The sequence below is a fragment of the Panthera uncia genome, chromosome X (assembly GCF_023721935.1).
Source record: "Panthera uncia isolate 11264 chromosome X, Puncia_PCG_1.0, whole genome shotgun sequence".
Taxonomy (NCBI): Eukaryota; Metazoa; Chordata; class Mammalia; order Carnivora; family Felidae; genus Panthera; species Panthera uncia.
The window spans coordinates 92,960,824-92,980,488 of NC_064817.1; the positions used below are offsets into that span (position 1 = coordinate 92,960,824).

General features: G+C 48.1%; 1 protein-coding gene across 3 annotated transcripts in view; it reads left to right on the forward strand.

Moving 5' to 3' along the window:
• The window catches only part of IL13RA1 (interleukin 13 receptor subunit alpha 1), a 68,894-nt gene that overhangs the window by 9,664 nt on the left and 39,565 nt on the right, over window positions 1-19,665 (forward strand). For all 3 annotated transcript variants that reach the window (XM_049644763.1, XM_049644762.1, XM_049644761.1), the window contains exons 2-4: window positions 7,237-7,376; window positions 13,835-13,973; window positions 16,408-16,528. In XM_049644763.1, the coding sequence (XP_049500720.1) occupies window positions 7,237-7,376; window positions 13,835-13,973; window positions 16,408-16,528 (400 nt within the window). The remainder of the gene's footprint in view (window positions 1-7,236; window positions 7,377-13,834; window positions 13,974-16,407; window positions 16,529-19,665) is intronic.

The window sequence follows — 19,665 nt, forward strand, 5'->3', positions numbered from 1 at the left end:
GGGGGGGGCGGTCCTCACGACGCCCGGCGACCGCAGCCTCCGGCGCCCGGTTTGAGGTTGGGGACCCGGGAGCGACGGGGGCGTTCCCGGGTCGCAGGCGGTGGCGGCGGCGGCGGCGGGGCAGGACGACGACTCGCCGCCGTACTTCCCTCGCGCCGTCGGGAAGAGCCCGGCGCCCGGGCGCCGGACGGAAACATGCCCGCGGCGTCGGAGGGCGGCGGGTCAGGACCCGCGAGGTCGTCCGGGAGGGGATGAGGGGCCAGGAAGCCGCGCGGACGGCGACCGAGGCCGGGGCGAGCCGGGGTCGCGCCGGGGCTCCTTGTGAGTGAGGCGGTGGGAGTTGAAGGGAACTCCTGGAGACCCCGGTCCTCGTAGAAGAAAGACGCGAGGGCCCCCGCCTCCCCGGCGTTCAAGAAATCCGTTGGGAAACCGGGAGCAGCATCCGGGTGGATGCCTTTTTGTTTTCTTTACTAACCTTTACGTTTGGAAACGATTGTCGGCTTACAGACGAGTTGCAGAGATACTACAGAGGGGTCGCATGTAGCCCTCACCCCGTGTGGCAACTTTTCGTTAATCGGCCCGGCGGGGTTACACTGTGGAAAGCTGGGGGCTGATGACTTTTTCACGGACAGCTCCTGGCTTGAGCGGCCTCCTGGGCGCGTTGGGTGACCACATCGGAGAGGTCTTATTACCATATTGACACAAACACCCACAATTTGCTGATTGCATTTCCATCAGTGTGTTGTGCTTTGAAACCCAAGTTGAAACGTTGATTAGGAAATCTTGATGCCCCTTATTGATTCAGTCAACAAAACGTATGCACTCAGCTCCGTGCCAGGGTTCTCGGGGCTGCGGATGCAGCGGTGAGTGAAATAGACGGAGCCAGCCCCTGCCCTGTACAGCTTCTAGGCTCTTGGCAGAGTCAGAGAGGAGGGAAAAGTAACATATCAGGTGTGTGGGACGGCGCTGAGTACAATGAAGAAAAACGAAGCGGAGAAGGGGTTTGCCATTATAAACAAGGTGAAGTGGGAAGGCCTTACTTGAAAAGGTGGCATTTAAAGCGGAGGCCGGAGGCAGGTTGGAAGTTTTCGGTTAATAATTATTCAAGCGTCTGCCTTGTTTAGCACTGGGCCGAGCTCTGGAGGTTAGCGGACAACCGTGGAGTGTAGTTCAGTTGGGAACATCGGATTCCCATATCCTGTGGGGAAATGAAATCCAGAGAAGGCAAGGGACTTATTTAGGGTCACCTGTCTCCTTAGTCTCCTGATGTTCATGGTCCTGCTCCAACACCCTGCCTCCTGCGGCCTCCCACACGCACCTGAAACAACAGCTGGCCTTCTAGGCAATACCGGCAACCCCCAACTTAATCAGTTTTGTCTCAGCAGTTCTTTGGTAACTTTGGTTACTTAGAATACAGAAACTTTTTTCCCATTAGAAATATTGATAAAATTGCGGGGCCTCTGGCTGGGCTCCATCAGTGGAGCATGTGACTCTTGATCTCAGGGTTGTGAGTTCAAGCCCCATGCTGGGTATAGAGATGACTTAAAAAAAAAAGAAAAAGAAATATTGATAAAATTTCAATGAGATACGGTGAAGAAAAAAAGAAGGAGGGGACTTGAGTTTTAGTGGTCTGACATCTCTCAGCTGTGGGACTCTGGGTTCATCATTTCCCTTTTCTTGTGTGGCAGTTTTCTCATCTGTAAGTTCTTTTTTTTTTTTAATGTTTATTTATTTTGAGAGAGAGACAGAGTGCGGGGGAGGGGTCGAGAGAGAGAGAGAGAGAGAGAGAGAGAGAGAATCCCAAGCAGGCTCCGTGGCTGTTAACTCAGAGCTCGACACAGGGCTCAATCGCATGAACCATGAGATCGCAGCCTGGGCCAGTATCAAGAGTCAGACGCTCAGGGTGCCTGGGTGGCTCAGTCAGTTAAGCATCTGACTTCGGCTCAGGCCATGATCTCATGGTTCGTGGGTTCGAGCTCCGTGTCGGGCTCTGTGCTGGCAGCTCAGAGCCTGGAGCCTGCATTGGATTCTGTGTCTCCCTCTCTCTCTGTCCCACCCCTGCTCACACTCTGTCTCTGTCTCTGTCTCTCTCAAGAATAAATAAACATTAAAAAGCTTTTTTTTTAAAAGAGTTGGACGCTCAACCAACTGAGCCACCCAGGTGCCTCACCTGTAAGTTCTAAGGGCTCTTCCAGCTCTAATCTTCTGTGTTCATAAAATGATTAGGTTACAAGCTTAATTTAGTCTGCTTAGTCCACATGCTGGCATGTCTTAATAACAACAACTAGCATTTATATAGTGTTTAATATTCTTTATGCCAGGCGGCGTTCTGAGTCTTCCATTTGTGTTGTTTCATTTAATCTTTACACAAAACCTATCCTATAGGTGTTGCCGTTAGTTCCATTTTGGATATAAGGTAGCTGGGCACAGTGAGGCTAAGAGTCTTGCTCCAAGTCTTGTGGGTGGTAGAGTGGAGCTAGGCGTCCAATCTGGGCAGCCTGACTCCAGAGGTCATGCCCTGACCCCTGTATTCATTGCCTCCCTCTGTAGAAGGGAGGGGAGTCCTTGGCTGGGAGAGGAGCTGGCCACCTCCCAGAGTAGCAGGTAGGATTGGTTGGGACCCATGAACAGATGGACAGGTCATTTGCTTTGAAGTGATTGATCGTATATTGGAGACTCGCTTTCTAATTGCCAGACCGTGTGGTCCAAATAATAAACACTGTAGGCGTTCAGAAGAGGGGAAGCTGTGAGGACTGGTAGTTGTGGGGAAGAGGTAAAACTTGAGCTAGACCTTCAGGATGGGTGGAATTTGAGTAGGTGGAGAAGTTCTTCCCAGTCAGGGCAGAATAGCCAGAGGAGAGACCCAGAAATGAGGGTGAGACGGTGCTCCCTTGTGGGCAGCAAGCAGCCCGGCTTGGCAGGAGGGTGTGTTGGCAGAGTCAGTCCAGGCAGAAGAGTTTCATTTGCCCATGAGGGCCTGGAGTGGGGCACAGCGTGAGGGAAATGACACCAGAGGAGAAGCAAGCAGGGAGACTTGACCGGGTGACAGGACTCGCTGGAGTGTAAAGCTGGGCAGGACTCTAGGGTTGAAGTTGTCCACTAGAAAGATGTGTTGTGGGGGCGCCTGTGTGGTTCAGTCGGTTAAGCGTCTGACCCTTGATTTCGGCTCAGGTCATGATCTCACAGTTTGCAAGTTCGAGCCCCGTGTCGGGCTCTGTGCTGACAGCACGAAGCCTGCTCGGGATTTGCTCTCTCCTTCTCTCTGCTCCTCCCCTGCTCATGCGCTCTCTCTCTCTCTGTCTCTGTCTCTCGCTCTCAAAATAAGTAAGATTTAAACAAAAAGAAAGAAAGAAAGATGTGTGGTGAATGCCTCCTGTCCAGGGCCATGACTTACTGGTGTCAGCCTGTCTCGCAGGCCCAGAAGAGCACATTGGTATGATTGGGATGATTAAAAGAGATGTTGCAAGAGAAAATGGACAGACGTTGATGACTGAGTAGATGTAAGGGAAGGAGGCGGTGACTCATATATGACTGTTGTGATTTCCTTAACTTTTCCCGAAACATGCAGGCCTCTGCCATCTCCTGTGATTGAATAGGAGAGAGCAAAAACTATTATCTAAGCAACATGCCCTATTAGAGCATTGACCGTCTCAGTTTCTAAGTAGAATGGAATCTTGTGCGAGGTGACCGTACAGACTCTCTTGAGGGTTGAAGTTTAGTTGGGGGTAGCTACTTGAGTCCCTCCTTCCCATTCCCCTTTCTGAAGCCAGGGATCAACCTCTGAGGAATGGTTGGAATTAAATGCCCGTTCTGTCTTACAGGCGGTGGGCACGTATCCCTTTCACAGACAGCCAAAGCAACTATTTTTTTTTTTTTAAGTTTAATCATTTTTGAAAGAGAGAGACAGAGTGTGAGCAGGGGAGGGGCAGAGAGAGAGAGGGAGACACGGAATCTGAAGCAGGCTCCAGGCTCTGAGCTGTCAGCACAGAGCCTGACGCGGGGCTCCAACTCACGAACCACGAGATCATGACCTGAGCCGAAGTGAGATGCTTAACCGAGTGAGCCACCCAGGCGCCCCCCAAAGCAGCTATTTTATTTTATTTTATTTTATTTTATTTTAAAGAGAGAGAGAGAGAGAGAGCATGAGTGGGGGGAGAGGGCCACAGGGAAGGAGAATGAATCTTAAGCAGGCTCCACGCTCATTGTGGAGCCCGCGGGGCTCGATCCCACGACCCCGGGATCATGACCTGAGCTGAAATCAAGAGTCGGACACTTAACCAACTGAGCCACCCAGGCGCCCCCCAAAGCACCTGTTTAGAACTGTTTTGTTTCTTCAAAAAGAGAGCAAGTAGATTGCTGACGTTTATATAACACTTGCTCTGTGCCAGGCTCCGTTCTGAGCATTTTATCTGTATTAACTCATTTCATCCTCAAAATCGCCCTTTTGTGATAGGTCATTCTTGATCATCCTCATGCTATAGGTAAGAAACCTGGAGCACAGAGAGGGTAAGGAACTTGCCAGCCAGTCTGTAGCAGAGCTGGGATGGGAACTCAGGCAGTCTGGCTCCAGAGTCCATGCTCATAATCCTATGCTGTACTGAAATTATATCATGTCTTACATATGAGGAGCTATTAGAGATCTGTACGAGAAGTACAGTCACCAGTTATTTACGTACGTATCTCCGTGTGTTATACCTACATACACATGTATCCATGTATATTTAAATGTTTGGAGATTGTATTTTAAGTTTCAGGATGACTGAGAGAGAGTGTGTGTGTGTGTGTGTGTGTGTGTGTGTGTGTGTGTATTTTTAAAGTATAGGAAGTGGAAAAACCTCAAGAGAAATGGAAGGAACCATTAGGGAGAAAAAAAGGGATGGCAGATAGCCACAAGTAGCCTAAAATGCAAACCAATTAGAAAATTTGACTAAAGGACACTTAACAGATGGGGGGAAAAATAAACCCATCTGAGAGATTGGAAATAGTGCAGGCTATTGTTCTATTAAAATACCGAGGTTAAAAAACAGATTTTTTAAAAAAGTTTATTGATTTATTTTGAGAGAGACAGCACGAGTCGGGTAGAGGCAGAGAGAGAGGGAGACAGAGAATCCCCAGCAGGGTCCGTGCTGCCAGTGCAGAGCCCGATGCGGGGCTCGAACCCACGAAACCACAAGATCATGACCTGAGCCAAAACCACGAGTCGGGCGCTTAACCAACTGAGCCACCCAGGCACCCCCGAAAATAGATTCTAAAAGGTCTTAAATTGCCTTGAAAATTGAGGCGTGATTTATTACATTACCATAAATAGGTAATATTTTTTTTATTACCGGGGCTTTAATGTTTGCGTGGGAGTAGGAAGGTAGGGCGTCAGGAAGTTTTCTGCCGGGTGTTTCTGGAAAGTGCGGAATACAGCAGATAAGCCTAGAGTAGATCGTAGTCTTCGGGAGGAACGGAGTTCTTATTAGAGGCTCTAGAGCTGAGAAATGATTTGTCTTCACGGGTGCTGATGTGGCGTTAGAAAGGCCAAAATGAAACCGCCGTACACGCCGGTAGTTGCTTAGAATCCCGACGTCAGCACTGTTGCCTGAGCCGTCGATGCTTCCGGACGCTAGCTGGGTTTTAACTCAGTGCAGCGGGAATTTTCTGCCTCCGCTGGTCCTGCCGCGGGCTGCGCGTCCCCACACTTGGGCCTTTTGGTCACCCTTGCGGGAAACACTGATGGTAGAAGAGTCGGGAGAGGGAATGAATATCCAGAGTCCAGAGCCTTTGGGGAAATGCCAGCTACGTAGTGCCTGTGGGGCTGATGTTTGGGGACCAAAGGAATCTTTTGTTCAGTTGAAGAGGAAGGTGATGGCATAAAGTATTTACGGATTATGTAAGAGGCCCAGTGCACTCCAGCGTGTTGGCATAGAGTATAAAATAGAGCTCTGTGGATGGGTAAATTAAAGACAACGGTGTCCCGTAAGCAATCAATAAGGACTGAGTTTGCAACTTGGGGCAATTTGGGAGGATTCATTTCTTTATTTGTTTTATTATTTTTTAAAGGTTTATTTTATTTTGTGTGTGTGAGAGAGAGAACGCACGCGAGTGCAAGTGGGGAAGGGGCAGAGAGAGAGAGGGAGAGAGAGAATCCCACGCAGACTCTTCGCCACCAGTGCGGAGCGGAGCCCGATGCGGGGCTCGCGCCCACGAACCGGGAGATCATGACCTGAGCTGAAGCTAAGACGCTTAACTGACTGAGCCATCCACCCACCCCGGGATTGTTTTTTCTTTAATGAGTTTAATAAACTTTATTTTGGAACAATTTTCAATTTATAGAAAAGTGGCAAAGGTAGAAGAGAGGTTCTGTCATCCGGTTCCCGGGGGATGATTTTGGTAGTCCTGGTCTCAGAAGCTCTCGGCAAAGTTTGAAATGGTGTTTCCTTTGCCCCACTCTGTGTCTTTCCCCGTTTTTGGCAGAAGCTTTAAAACTCTTTTCCCTGGTGATAGAGCTGGGTCCAAAACGATAGGGTCACTAAGTATTTGGTGGAGGCAGTGGTGGGTTTTCTCCAAATGAAACACATTTTTAAGACACTGGTTCAGTTTCCCTCTCTTCTTCCCTCTTCAGATTAGTCAGAGCTACAGTCCCAGCTGTTTAGTGTCAGACCTCAGAGGAATGACAGGCACTGTTAAATCTTTCTCGGTACTTCTTTGGAAAAGTTATAAAACACAGTTCCCGGGTCACGTTAGCAAGCACGATTAAAGACACGCTGCTGAGACCCACCCGCGGAGCTGCCGAGATTGACGTGTCTGCACCGAGTGAGCTGTAGATCCCGAGCAGAGGGAGCCCTGAATTCCTGCGGGAGGAAAACAGAAATTTCAGGCTGCACTCTTCCCTGTGTCCACACTAAAGCAAGTAGTTAAGAACGTGGCCCCGGAGCCACACTTCCTGGGTTGTATCCCAGCTCTGCCATTGATGAGCTAGGGGACATGGGGCAAGTGACTCAGTGTCCTTGACCTCGGTCACTTCATCTTCAAGATGAGGCTCCTCGTCCCTGTCTCGTAAGGTGGTCGTGAGGATTCGGTGCATTAGTATGTGGAGAGGACTTAGAACGGTGCCTGGCTCGATACCCGGGAGCTGTTGTTCTCTCAGTCGTCCTATTCTTGGCCTCTAGGACTTGGAGGAATGGATCAAATGACCCACTAAAAACCCTGGCCAGTGCTGATAAATGTACTCCTTGTGCTTCATTTGAACAGAAACTCAGCCGCCTGTGACAAATTTGAGCGTTTCTGTTGAAAACCTCTGCACGGTCATCTGGACATGGGACCCTCCTGAGGGAACCAGCCCGAATTGCACCTTACGGTATTTTAGTCATTTTGACAACAAACAGGATAAGGTAAGTTTTCTGGAAGGTATTGCATTGATGAGGCAAAGTGAACACTTTGAACCGGAGCCAAGAATAAACTGAATTCTAACCTCACTTCGAAGTGGGAATTTTGTCTTGGGTTGCGTCTAAATTTTACCTGGGAAAATGACTGTTGAAAAAAATCGAGCATTTGAACATTTGAAAATGTTGGCTCATTATTTGATAATGAAATGCAATGAGATACTCTGTTAGGGAATACTAGGTATCTTTATCTACTGGGCTCTCAACAAATCATGGTGTTAGCATTTCTTCCTGTGTTCCTGCCTGCATGTATAGAACACTTCCAGTTTCTCAGGGAGTTTTCACATTTACCGTCTTGCTAATGACATGCACGCAGGTATGTAAGAACTATGTGACACAAAAGTAATCGGCCATATGGAAAGTGAAAAACTGAGACATCAGTGGCAGATAGGGTTGGCTAGGTTTCCCGATGCCTGAGGAAAAATGAGGGGAACTTTCAGCCTTTCCAGTCAGATGTAGTCAACTGATATAAGTGAATTTTTGTTAACAAGATTGGATAATTTTCAGATTCTTTACAGTAGTCTTGTCCAGTGGAATTTTCTCTTGGGCCCTATCGTCTTGTAGCCCCTTCTAACTGACAGATTCTTCAAAGCATCAGATCAGCTGTTCAAAACTATTTTGTATCTTTATACCTTCTTTCAGTGAGGGGAGAGGTCAGGGGTGGTTGGGGTTGAATTTGTCAGGGACTATGAGAAGGCTGAACGGGAGAAGTTGTTACTAGTGACAGTGCTTTGGATCAGCGAACCGTGGAATCATCATGTTCATGCAGCCTGGCAGCAGAGGGAGTCAGGAGAACTAGGCTCTAGTTGGTGGCCACTCAGCGATCCCTGTGGCCTGGGGTAAGTTCTTGAACCTCTCTGAGCCTTAGTTTCCTGCTGTGTAAAAGTGTGGCTCTACTCTCTTCTCTGGCTTTCTGGGACACGGAAAATCATGTATGTGAAAGCTTAATAAAGCAAGGATGAAACAGGCTCTTCCTCTTGAGGGAAACTTACTAATCTGCCTTTCTTCCCCCTTTTCTGCTGGGGTGTTAATTACGGGTTAGGTGTCCATTGATAGAGAATTGAGGCTACTCAGGGTATTTGCTTTTTTTTTTTTTTTTTTTTTTTTTTTTTAGAGAGAGAGGAAAGTCTTTAAGCAGGCTCCATGCCTCGCGTGGAGCCTGACGTGGGGCTCCACCTCAAGACTGTGAGATCGTGACCCTGAGATCATGACCGGAGCCGAAATCCAGAATCGGATGCTTAACCGACTGAGCCACCCAGGCACCCCAGAAATATTTGCATTTTAAGAGGTCCTCTGGGTGGCTCAGTCGGATGAACGTCCCACTCTTGATTTCAGCTCAGGTCATGTTCCCAGGGTCATGGGCTCGAGCCCCAGGACGGACTCCATGCTGAGCACGGAGCCTGACTGGGATTCTCTCCGTCTGTCCCTCTGTCCCTCTCCCCCACTTACACACACACTCTAACATTAAAAAAAAAGAGGTCCTCTAGACCCGAATAGACATTTTTTCCAAAGAAGACATCCAGATGGCCGACAGACACATGAAAAGATGCTCAACATCACTCATCGTCAGGGAATGCAAATCAAAACCACAATTAGATCTATTGCTTCATACTTGTCAGGATGGCTAGTATCAAAAGGACAAGAAATATCTGGGTGCCTGGCTGGCTCAGTCAGTAGAGCATGCGACTCTTGATCTCAGGGTTCTAAGTTTGAGCCCCACATTGGGTGTAGCGATTACTTAAAGACAAAATCTTAAAAAAAAAAAAAAAAAAAGGACCAGAAATATCAAGTGTTGGTGACCATGTGGAGAGAAGGGAACCCTCCTGCACTGTTGGTGGGACTGTAAGTTCTGGAAAACAATATGGAGGTTCCTCAAGAAATTAAAAAGAGAACTGCCCTATGGTCCAGCAGTTCCACTTCTGGGTATTCATCTGAAGAAAATGGAGACACTAATTCAAAAAGATATATGCACCCCTACGTTTTTTTTGGTTTTTTTTTAACGTTTATTTATTTTTGAGACAGAGAGAGACAGAGCATGAACAGGGGAGGAGCAGAGAGAGAGGGAGACACAGAATCCGAAACAGGCTCCAGGCTCCAGGCTCCGAGCCGTCAGCCCAGAGCCCGACGCGGGGCTCGAACCCACGGACCGTGAGATCATGACCTGAGCCGAAGTCGGACGATTCACCGACCGAGCCACCCAGGCGCCCCGGTGCACCCCTACGTTTATTGCAGCATTACTCACAATGGTCACGGTAGGGAAGATGAAGTGATGAAGAAGATGTGGTATATTTATACAGCATCATGTGACTCGGCCATAAAACAGAACGAAATGTTGCCATCCGTGACAACGCCGATGGGCCAAAGACAAATACTCTGTGATTCCACTCACGTGGACTCGAAAAAAACCAAACGAACACACAAAACAAGACAGAAACCGATTCACGGGCACAGAGGACAAGCTGATGGTTGCAGGGGACGAATGGGCAAAGTAGGTGTAGGGGATTAAGCCGTACAAGCTTTCAGTTATAAAATAAGTAAGCCATGACGGCAAAGACCACGGCGTCGGGAAGACAGCCAACAATATTCCAAGAAGTTTGTGCGGTGACAGATGGTGACCAGACCTACCGTCAGGGGGACCGCTGAGTAAGGGACATAAACGTCGCATCCCTGTTTTGCGTACCTGAAACTAGTACGTCAACTATACTTCAATGAAAAAAGAGAAAGAAAAAAAAAAAAAGCAAGCCGACAAAAAGGAGATGCCCTCAATGCAGAAGTTGAGCTCAGGAGTTGAGTTCCCCTTCTGCTCTGTCTGCTTCCTCTTGTTCCTAAGGAGGGGCCATCAGGCATTTGGATTCTTAGGGGCAACTCTCAGTACTTCAGCCCCTGCGAAATCACAGAAGAGACCTTATTTAAGGGCTTCGCCTAAGTATCGCATTGAAAACGAGGAGAGGTCACCTTTTCTTCTAACAGGTCCACGTTCGTTAGCCAGCCAAGCACGCTCGAGGGTCGGTCGGGTAGACACGGTGGTATCGTAGCCTGGAAATGGGGCCGACTCCACAGGAGAGATACAGAAACTGACACTTGCAAGCGACCGTAGGAGGCAGTGGAATCAGAGAGGATTGGGTTTGACGGTGTGTCTCTTCCCCTGTCAAGGCGTGTGACCCTGGGCAGGTCACTTAACCTCCCCGAGCCTTCATTTCCTTGTTTGTAAAATGCCGGGGTGGGACCCACCCGACGTCAGCGGCGCGTGCGTTAGAGGAGAGGATGTTCGCAATGCACCGGGCCCCGAGCTCATGTTCCATAATCGTCCCTTTTTCCTCTTCTTTTTCTTGTTACGTCGAATCACATGAAATTGTTGCTTTTATAGGTCATATGGTTCAACCTAACATCACCCTCCATTTTGCCCCTGGGGAGACCAGATGGAAACCATGAAGAGTGACCTCTGCCTGAGGCCTGCTCATTTATATTCCAGCCACCTGACCTCTGACCGTTGGTGCTGTCAGTGCCACAGTTGTGAGAAACACGGATTATCTCTTCTAATCAATGATGGGAGATTTCCCATGTGACCTTTTGAAGTTTTTCGGTCCTGAGGCTGAGAACGAATGGCAGGAGTGGTTTCCCTTTCCCCTTCCCATCCTTTGGACAAAGCATTAAGATCATCAGATTGTCTGGTATACGCTTTGAAGCAGATCGCAGTAGTGGCTTTAGGATAGTTTGTACATGTTAGGGGGGCTTGTGAGACCGTCTAGAGGTCTTACGTTGCTAAATGAGATAAACCCTTGAGGTCACTTTCAGTCTTCAGATTGGAGGGCCATGAACACAAGAGACAGGGATTCATACACGATTTTTTTTTTTTTTTAAATACAAGATTAGTTTTAAGTGGCTGCCCTCCACCATTGTTGTAGCAATATCTCCTAGTTTCCCAGTCTGGTGAGTCGAAGAAGGATCTGGCATCAGGTTTTGTTTTTGTTTTTTTGGCTGGTTGTTGTTAAAAGAACGTTGATTTATGTGCTTTGGCATCAGATTAGGTATCTTTCATCACCAAGAGATAGGCAAGTCTCACTAGGTGAATAAATTAAAGAGCTGTTGTGCCATCCAGGCATCCAGAGAGGCAAAAGCCGAGGCCGGCGCGCTTTTCCTACTGAGAAAGGAATCTGGAATTGGGAAAGGTGTGATCCGGCCAAATGAACGTTGGTCCTGAGGGGGAGGGATCACTTCAGGACTCTGGCCTTGGATTTTGATACATTTTCAAAGGAGCCCAGATTCCCTGAGGGGTGGAGCCTCGTGTCATACAGCAGCTACCCGTGGAATGAGTCACCGCAGCTGGCCGAAAGTCACGTGGGAGCCATCGCACGTACCTCATCAAGATCTGCTGGAAGGGGTTTAGTTCCTTGTCTGATAAAGGTGTGCTGGACTTGGCGGTCGTTGACAGTTGGGATTTCTACTTCTTTCCTGCCAATTGCATATTAACTTACCTCGAGCTACATGGGACTGGTGCTTGGTGAGACTGGGAGGTGGGTGACATTTGCATCCCGGGGCCTTCACGCCTCCCTGCCCACGGTCCCGGGGCCGGTCTCCGCTTTCACGGGCCGAGAGCCCTCACCTCCTCGGCACGCAGTCCACTCTCGAGGGCCGATTCCTTCCTTTGCCGTGAGAGCTCTCGGGGGAAAAAAAAAAAAAATTCCAGAAAGCTTTGTGCTGGCATAACCAGCGTGTTCCATCCCTGTAGGCAGCACCGCCACAGAAAGCCAAATGGTGAGTCGGTTTCTTGTGAAGGATCAGAAATGAGTTGTGAAAATGTATTTGGCTAAGAGCGGCTGGAGGTCCCACTGCAGAAAGGCAGAGCTTTGCCGGTGGCCCAGAAATAGTGTCCGTGGAGCTAGATCCCCCCCCCCCCCCCAGAACCTTCTGCCGGCCAGAAGGTTGCTCACACACCTTTCTTTTTCTTTGTTTCCTCAGGGCTGACCAGGTAAGTCCCTTTTCAGGGTGCTGTTGTGCCTGGGCCTAAAGCCCTTCAGTCTCTGATGTGATGTTTTTCCTGTCTTTGCTGTGATTCATTAATTGTTGATTTACCAGCTCCCTCTCAGAGGGCACCCTTAACGTCTTGCTTTCGGGGGCATCTCACAGTTGTCCTTACACTCAGCTGGCAGCCGGCCTCTGAAATGGCAGAGCAGCTCTTTAGGATGGCAGACAGAGGCAGCCGTGACAAGGTTTTCACTTCAGGGCCGGCAGCACGTATATGAAAGGAAGTGCTATCTCCAACTTGAGTCAGAAACTATTGCAAAACAGGAAGCTCCTTGGAGCCCTGATTAAAAGCAGCTTCAGAATTATTCCAACTCTGTCAGTTTGGGAAATGTTAATTTCCTAAAGAGCCCTCTAATCTCCTCATTCTAAATCCTAACCACCAGACTTGTGATTTATATCTGTATGCTGTCAGGAACGGTCATCTACTCTTCAGAATGAGGGTGTGGTTCTCTGAACAACCCTTGACATTTCTGTGCGGGTGTGAGGTAGTCACAATGGTCAGACATGGGGCACCGGGGTGGCTCAGTCGGTTAAACGTCCGACTTCGGCTCAGGTCATGATCTCGCGGTCTGTGGGTTCGTGCTCCGTGTCTGGCTCTGTGCTGACCGCTCGGAGCCTGGAGCCTGTTTCGGATTCTGGGTCTCCCTCTCTCTCTGCCCCTCCCCCGCTCACGCTCTGTCTCTGTCTCTGCCTCTCTCTCAAAAATAAATAAGATTTTTTAAAAATGGCCAAACAGTGCAGGAAGATGTTTAATGAAAAATCTCTCTGTGGTCCCCAGGCCCTCCTTTACTTCCTGCCCTCAGAGGTGACCAGGGTCACTGGATTCTTAAAGCAGTTTTTCACCTTGATCTTGATCATGATACTGCATCTGGTTAAGAATGGAATATTGATCATCTTATTGTGTTTCCTTTAAAGTTGCTTTTAGACAGTTGATGTGTTAGCCTAGTAGGTTTATAGGTAAATGTCATAATGTTTGTACATTTAAAATGTAGGAAATTGTCTTTTATCTGTACTGGGGTTTCTCAGCCGTGGCACTGCTGAGATTTGGTGCGGGATAATTCTTTGTCGTAAGGGGAGGGAAGGCTGTCCTGTGCCTTGTACCATGTTGAGCAGCATCCTTGGCCGCTGCCTACTAGACGCCAGTGGCAGCCCCCTCCTACGTTCCGGTGACCAAAAATATTCTTAGACTTTATCAAAAGTCCTCGGCGGAGGGGGGGGGTGGCGGGGGAAGCAAAATCACCCCAGGTTGAAAGTCACTGTTTTATGCCATCCGGTAACTTTCCATTTTTTTTTACACATTTGAACATGCCAATGTTTTATTAGCTGAGTGTATTTCTGTGTATTTGCTACAGTAACGCCTTTTTAAAACTTCCTAACCTTAGAAAATTGCTCCTGAAACCCATCGTTCAAAAGAAGTGCCCCTGAACGAGAGGATTTGTCTGCAAGTAGGATCCCAGTGTAGCACCAATGAAAGTGACAATCCTAGCATTTTGGTGGAAAAATGCACCCCGCCCCCTGAAGGTAACAGCTGAAAGCACTGTTTGGTGGTATTTAGAGCATAAATCCGGATTATCCATATGCCCATGTTCGGTGTTCATTAATTCATTCAATTTTCAGATACTTGCTGAGTCTGATAAGCTCCAGGCATTGTGCTAGGTGCTGACAACACAATGATAAATATGAGAATGTCCCTGCTTTTGAAGTGCTCACAACTTGAGTAAATGCCTGGTAGTTACACAGCACTTAATAATTCGGAATACGGGTGTGTCTGGGTGGCTCAGTCAGTTGAGCGTCTGGCTTCGGCTCAGGCCACGATCTCATGGTTCGTGAGTTCGAGCCCTGCATTGGGCTCGTTGCTGTCAGCGCAGAGCTCGCTTTGGATCCTCTGTCTCCCTCTCTCTCTGCCCCTCCCACCCCTCTCAAAAATAAGTAATTTGGAATGTGATATACACACATATACACCCCTCCCCTAAATTAAGCCTCATAAGCTTGTTGTGTTTTTTTTTTAATTTTTTTTTTTGGTAGGGAGAGCGAGCCTGCAAGTAGGCGAGGAACAGAGGGAGAGGGAGAGAGAGAATCTTAAGCAGTTTCCATGCCCAGCGTGGAGACTGAAGCGGGGCTCAGTCTCACAACCGTGAGATCATGACCTGGGCTGAAATCGAGTCAGATGCTTAACCGACTGCGTCACCCAGGAGCCCCAGCTTGTCTTGTGATGTGAGCAAGTTACCCGGACCCATTCCATGAGGAAGAGGGGAACTGAGTGAGTTGCCCTAGGTCTTTAGATTACAGGTCCAGTACCTTGAAAAAGCCAAAATACTGTCTTCCTCTTTAGAAAGATTAGCTTGATAAACGGGACGTATTTGGGGAAAGGTGTTAGAAAAGGAAAAGGGGCCCACGGGCCCTGCTCCAGTTCAAGACCAGCCCTGGGCACAGCTGTCACGTAGTCAGGTCGGTCATTGGCCCCCAGTTCCCTTCCCGCCCATCACCCAGATTCTTCTGGCTCTTGGCTCGCACGGAGGGAGGGGTGTATACTGATTAAGAGCAGGGCTGCCAGAGAGCAGATGTCCAAGTTGAAGTCTCAGCTCTGCCAACCAGTAGCCGTGTGACCTTCGGCAGGTCACTTAGCCCCTCCCGCCTTCACTTTCCTCATCTGTAAAATGGGGATGATGACAGTACTTCCTGCCAGGACCGTTGAAAGGCTGATGTAAGTCACTCGAGGTGAGGTAGTTAGAGTAGGGCCTGGCAAGAGCAAATCCTGTGTATGTACTATCTATTAATGTCACGTTGCCCCTTGTTTGGAGGGTTCCCTCTCCCACCACCGGACCTTAGCGCTATGTGGCCCGGTCTCCAGACCATCCTCTCTCCCTGCCTTGCACCTATCAAAAGTATATGAAGTCCTCTTTGTAAAAGGATAAAATTCAGTACTGCCATGAGGCTGGGAACATGGTTTAAAACGACTTAGCTCCCCTTTTCTCATTTCTTTGGGAGTTTAAGGAATAATCTGAAAAAGCCTACATTGTACTGTGCCAGTAAAACAGTTGATGACAGCTCAGTCCAGTACCCCTTCAAGAATCCCCAGGGATAGCAAGTTTGCATTTTAAACAGAGGCGTTTAACTTGGTGACATGATGCCCTAACTCCAAACGCTTTATAAAGGTCGAGATTTCAGATGATAAAGACGATAGGGCTCGTAAAGTCATAATCCACAGCCAACAACTACCAAGAGTGATGTTATGCTTAACTTTTCCCCAAGTTGCTTCAGGAGGAATGCTTGTTTAGTCTTTAAAACAAGATGTGTTAGTAGGGGTCAAAAGACAGGAAGGTGATGGTGACTCAGTAGACTTGTTTTCTTGAAAGACAGGTAGGTATATATGGGTCGTTTGTATTTTCACTTTCATTTAGGAATTCCGTACTCACTTCCTACGATTGAAACACTATTTGACCTTTATTTTTTTAATTTTTTAATTTTTTTCAACATTTATTTATTTTTGGGACAGAGAGAGACAGAGCATGAACGGGGGAGGGGCAGAGAGAGAGGGAGACACAGAATCGGAAACAGGCTCCAGGCTCCGAGCCATCAGCCCAGAGCCTGACGCGGGGCTCGAACTCACGGACCGCGAGATCGTGACCTGGCTGAAGTCGGACGCCCAACCGACTGCGCCACCCAGGCGCCCCACTATTTGACCTTTAGACTGTCTCTCCAGTTAGGGCTACAAAGTTAGGGTCCCGCAGGGATGGTAAACCTATTTCCTCGGTATCTGGAGGTGAGAGAGAGAGTTTTGAGCGAGTCAGATTTGGGTTTTCTCCATCCTGGGTGCCTTGTGGGTAAAATGGCATGAGAGATTAGGGATTGGCTTTCTGGGAAGACACTCTCACCGTCCCCCATGCCCCAGAGGGATTGGCAGGTTTGCCTGGCGGGGAAAGAAGGAGCCTAAACCCTTGGCTGGATATTGCAGGTGATCCTGAGTCTGCTGTGACTGAGCTCCAATGCGTTTGGCACAACCTGAGCTACATGAAGTGTACTTGGCTCCCTGGAAGGAACACAAGTCCCGACACCAACTATACTCTCTACTACTGGTGAGTGTGCGCAGGAGACTTGCGGGGGAGGAATGGATCGCTTTTGTTTGGAGAGCACTGGGCTCTAACCTAATTAAAAACCGAAACCGAGGGGCCCCTGGGTGGCTCAGTCAGTCGAGCGTCCGACTCTTGATCTCGGCCCACATCACGATCTCACGGTTCGTGAGTTCGAGCCCCACGTCGGGCTTTGTGCTGACAACATACAGTCTGCTTGGGATTCTCTCTCTCTCTCTCTCTCTCTCTCTCTCTCTCTCTCTCTCTGTATCCGTCTCTCTCTTTGCATCCCTCTCTTGCCCCTCCCCCATTTGTACTCTGTCTCACCCAAAATAAATACATAAACATTTAAAACAAACAAAAAACCAAAACTGAAAAAGAACAACGTTTTTTTGGCTTTATTTATCATTGTTTTTAATTGAGGTATAATTAAAATACAATGTTCTATTAGCTTCAGGTGTACAACACAGTGATTCAACAATCACATCTTTTTAAAAAAATTTTTTTTAATGTTTATTTATTTTTGAGACAGAGAGAGACAGAGCATGAACAGGGGAGGGGCAGAGAGAGAGGGAGACACAGAATCTGAAGCAGGCTCCGGGCTCTGAGCTGTCGGCACAGAGCCCGACGTGGGGCTCAAACTCACGGACCGTGAGATCATGACCTGAGCCGAAGTCGGACGCTTCACCGACTGAGCCACCCAGGCGCCCCAACAATCACATCTTCTTTATTGCTATTCTTTTCACAAACCCAAGAGGGGGGCAGTATGCTTCAGTAGAAAATGCATCTGCTTTTGGTGTCTACTTTCTAAAAATATCTTTAAAAATTGTAGATCCCTAGGATGTTGCAAAAAAAATGCACAGGGAGATCCCAGTGTACCGTTTATCTGTCTGTAACCAGAATGCAATATCAAACCCAGAAAGTTGCTGTGGGTACAATCCACCCACCTAATTCAAATTTCACCTGTGTCACATGCAACCGTGTGTGTGTGTGTGTGTGTGTGTGTGTGTGTAGTCCTATGCAATTTTATCACATGTGTAAATATAGAATAGTTCCATAACCACAAGGATCCCCTGAGTTGCCATTGTATAGCCATACCCTACTCCTTTCTGCACCCCCTCACCCTGCATTACTTTCCCCCAAGTCTCTGACCTCTGGCAACTACTAATCTGTTCTCTATCTCTATAATTTTGTCATTTCAAGAATGTTACTGGAATAGAGGCACCTGGGTGGCTCAGTTGGTTGGACGTCCAACTCTTGGTTTTGGCTCAGCTCATGATCTCACGGTTTGTGAGACCGAGCTCCATGTCGGCTCTGTGCTGAAAGCGTGGAGCCTGCTTGAGATTCTCTTTCCCTCTCTCTCTCTCTGCCCCTCCCCCGCTCATTCTTTCTCTCTCAAAATCAATAAATAAACATTAAAAAAAAAGAATGTTACTGGAATAGACTCTTAGAGCATATGACTGTTTGAGGGTGACTTTTTTTTTTAAACTCTGCATAATACCCTTGAGGTCCCTCCAAATTGTTTTGTGTACCAATAGTTCATTTTTTTAAATTTCATGGTATGGAGGTGCCAGTTTGTTTAAACATTTATTCCCTGAAGGATATCTCCATCGTTTCTAATTTTTTGCAGTTATGAATAAAACTGCTATAAATTCTCATGCTCAGGTTTTTATGTGAACACAACTTTTTGTATCTCTGGAGTAAATGCCCAAGAGTGCAATTGCTGGGTCATATGGTAATTACATATTTGGTGTTATAAAAACTGCCAAACTATTTTCTAGAGTGGCTGTACCAGTTTGCATTCCTACCAGCAATGTGTGAATGATGGGTGTCTACCTTTCAAAAGGAAAATGATATCATGCCCAGGGATAAAAAATAGGTTGGCTCAACACCTGAAACTACTGTAACATTGTATGTAAAGTATACGTCGATAAAAAAAAAAATTAAGGAAGCAATAAGAAAACAACCATTTTTGTTTGTTTTTGTCTTTATAATTTTTTTTAACATTTATTTATTTTTGAGACAGAGACAGAACATGAATGGGGGAGGGTCAGAGAGAGGGAGACACAGAATCCGAAGCAGGCTCCAGGCCCTGAGCGGTCAGCACAGAGCCCGACGGGGGGCTTGAACTCACGGACCGCGAGATCATGACCTGAGCCGAAGTCGGCCGCCCAACCGACTGAGCCACCCAGGCGCCCCTGTTTTTGTCTTTAGAGAGAGGGTGTGAGTGGTGGGGGAGAGGGGCAGAGAACAAAAGGGAGAATCTTAAGCAAGCTCCACACTCGGCGTGGAGCCGGACCCAGGCCTGATCCCACGGCCAGGGGCGGAAATCAAGAGTCGGACGCTCAACTGACTGAACCACCCAGGTGCCCGGAAAACAGCTTTAAAAAAAAAAGTAGGTTAGCTCCCCCCAAAATAACTTCTATCTGAAGTTTGTGAACACATCTGCAAAATTTGTTAAATTTCTAAATTCAACTTTAAGCACTTCCTTTCCTTTAGAGCCTAGAATTATTAGCAACAGAACAAGGCAGAAAGGACCAGGTTAAACAGTTCAGTGCAATAAAACTTTATTTGGCACACATTGTGGCTACAGCACTGAATAGGCAGCGGAGATAAGAAACGTGGCTCTTTGCTCGTGAAGTTTGAGATGTGGAGGGGGAGACATCACCCGGCGCAGTTACGTGTATAAAAATACGTGTATGATGAAGGCTAGCGGAGGCACAAACTCATTTTAGAAGCTAGTGTGGATCTTGGGGTGGCAGCGGAGCAAGGCTGGGGAGGCTTTGATGAAGGGGGTGGACTGCACAGATGGTGGGGGGCTCTCCGGGGCCGGGCTCTGGGGAGGAGTGTTCAGGAAGGGGTGTGTTTAGTCACTGTGATACCAGGCTACGGACGCCGGAGATCTTGCATTGGCTGTGTGCTCTCCACATGGCCCTGTCCCCCTTTCGGTCCTTCATTCAGACTGCTTCTGACACAATGGGGTGTGGAGGGCCGTGTCCGGGACTTCTGAAACTATAGCATAAACACGGGGCTGGCTCCCGGAATGTCCATTTGGCCCGATGACTTGATGGGAGCTATTTTTGGTATCTCCGGGCACTCTGTGTCTCGTGGACTAGAATGCAGAAAATCACAGGACCGTTTGG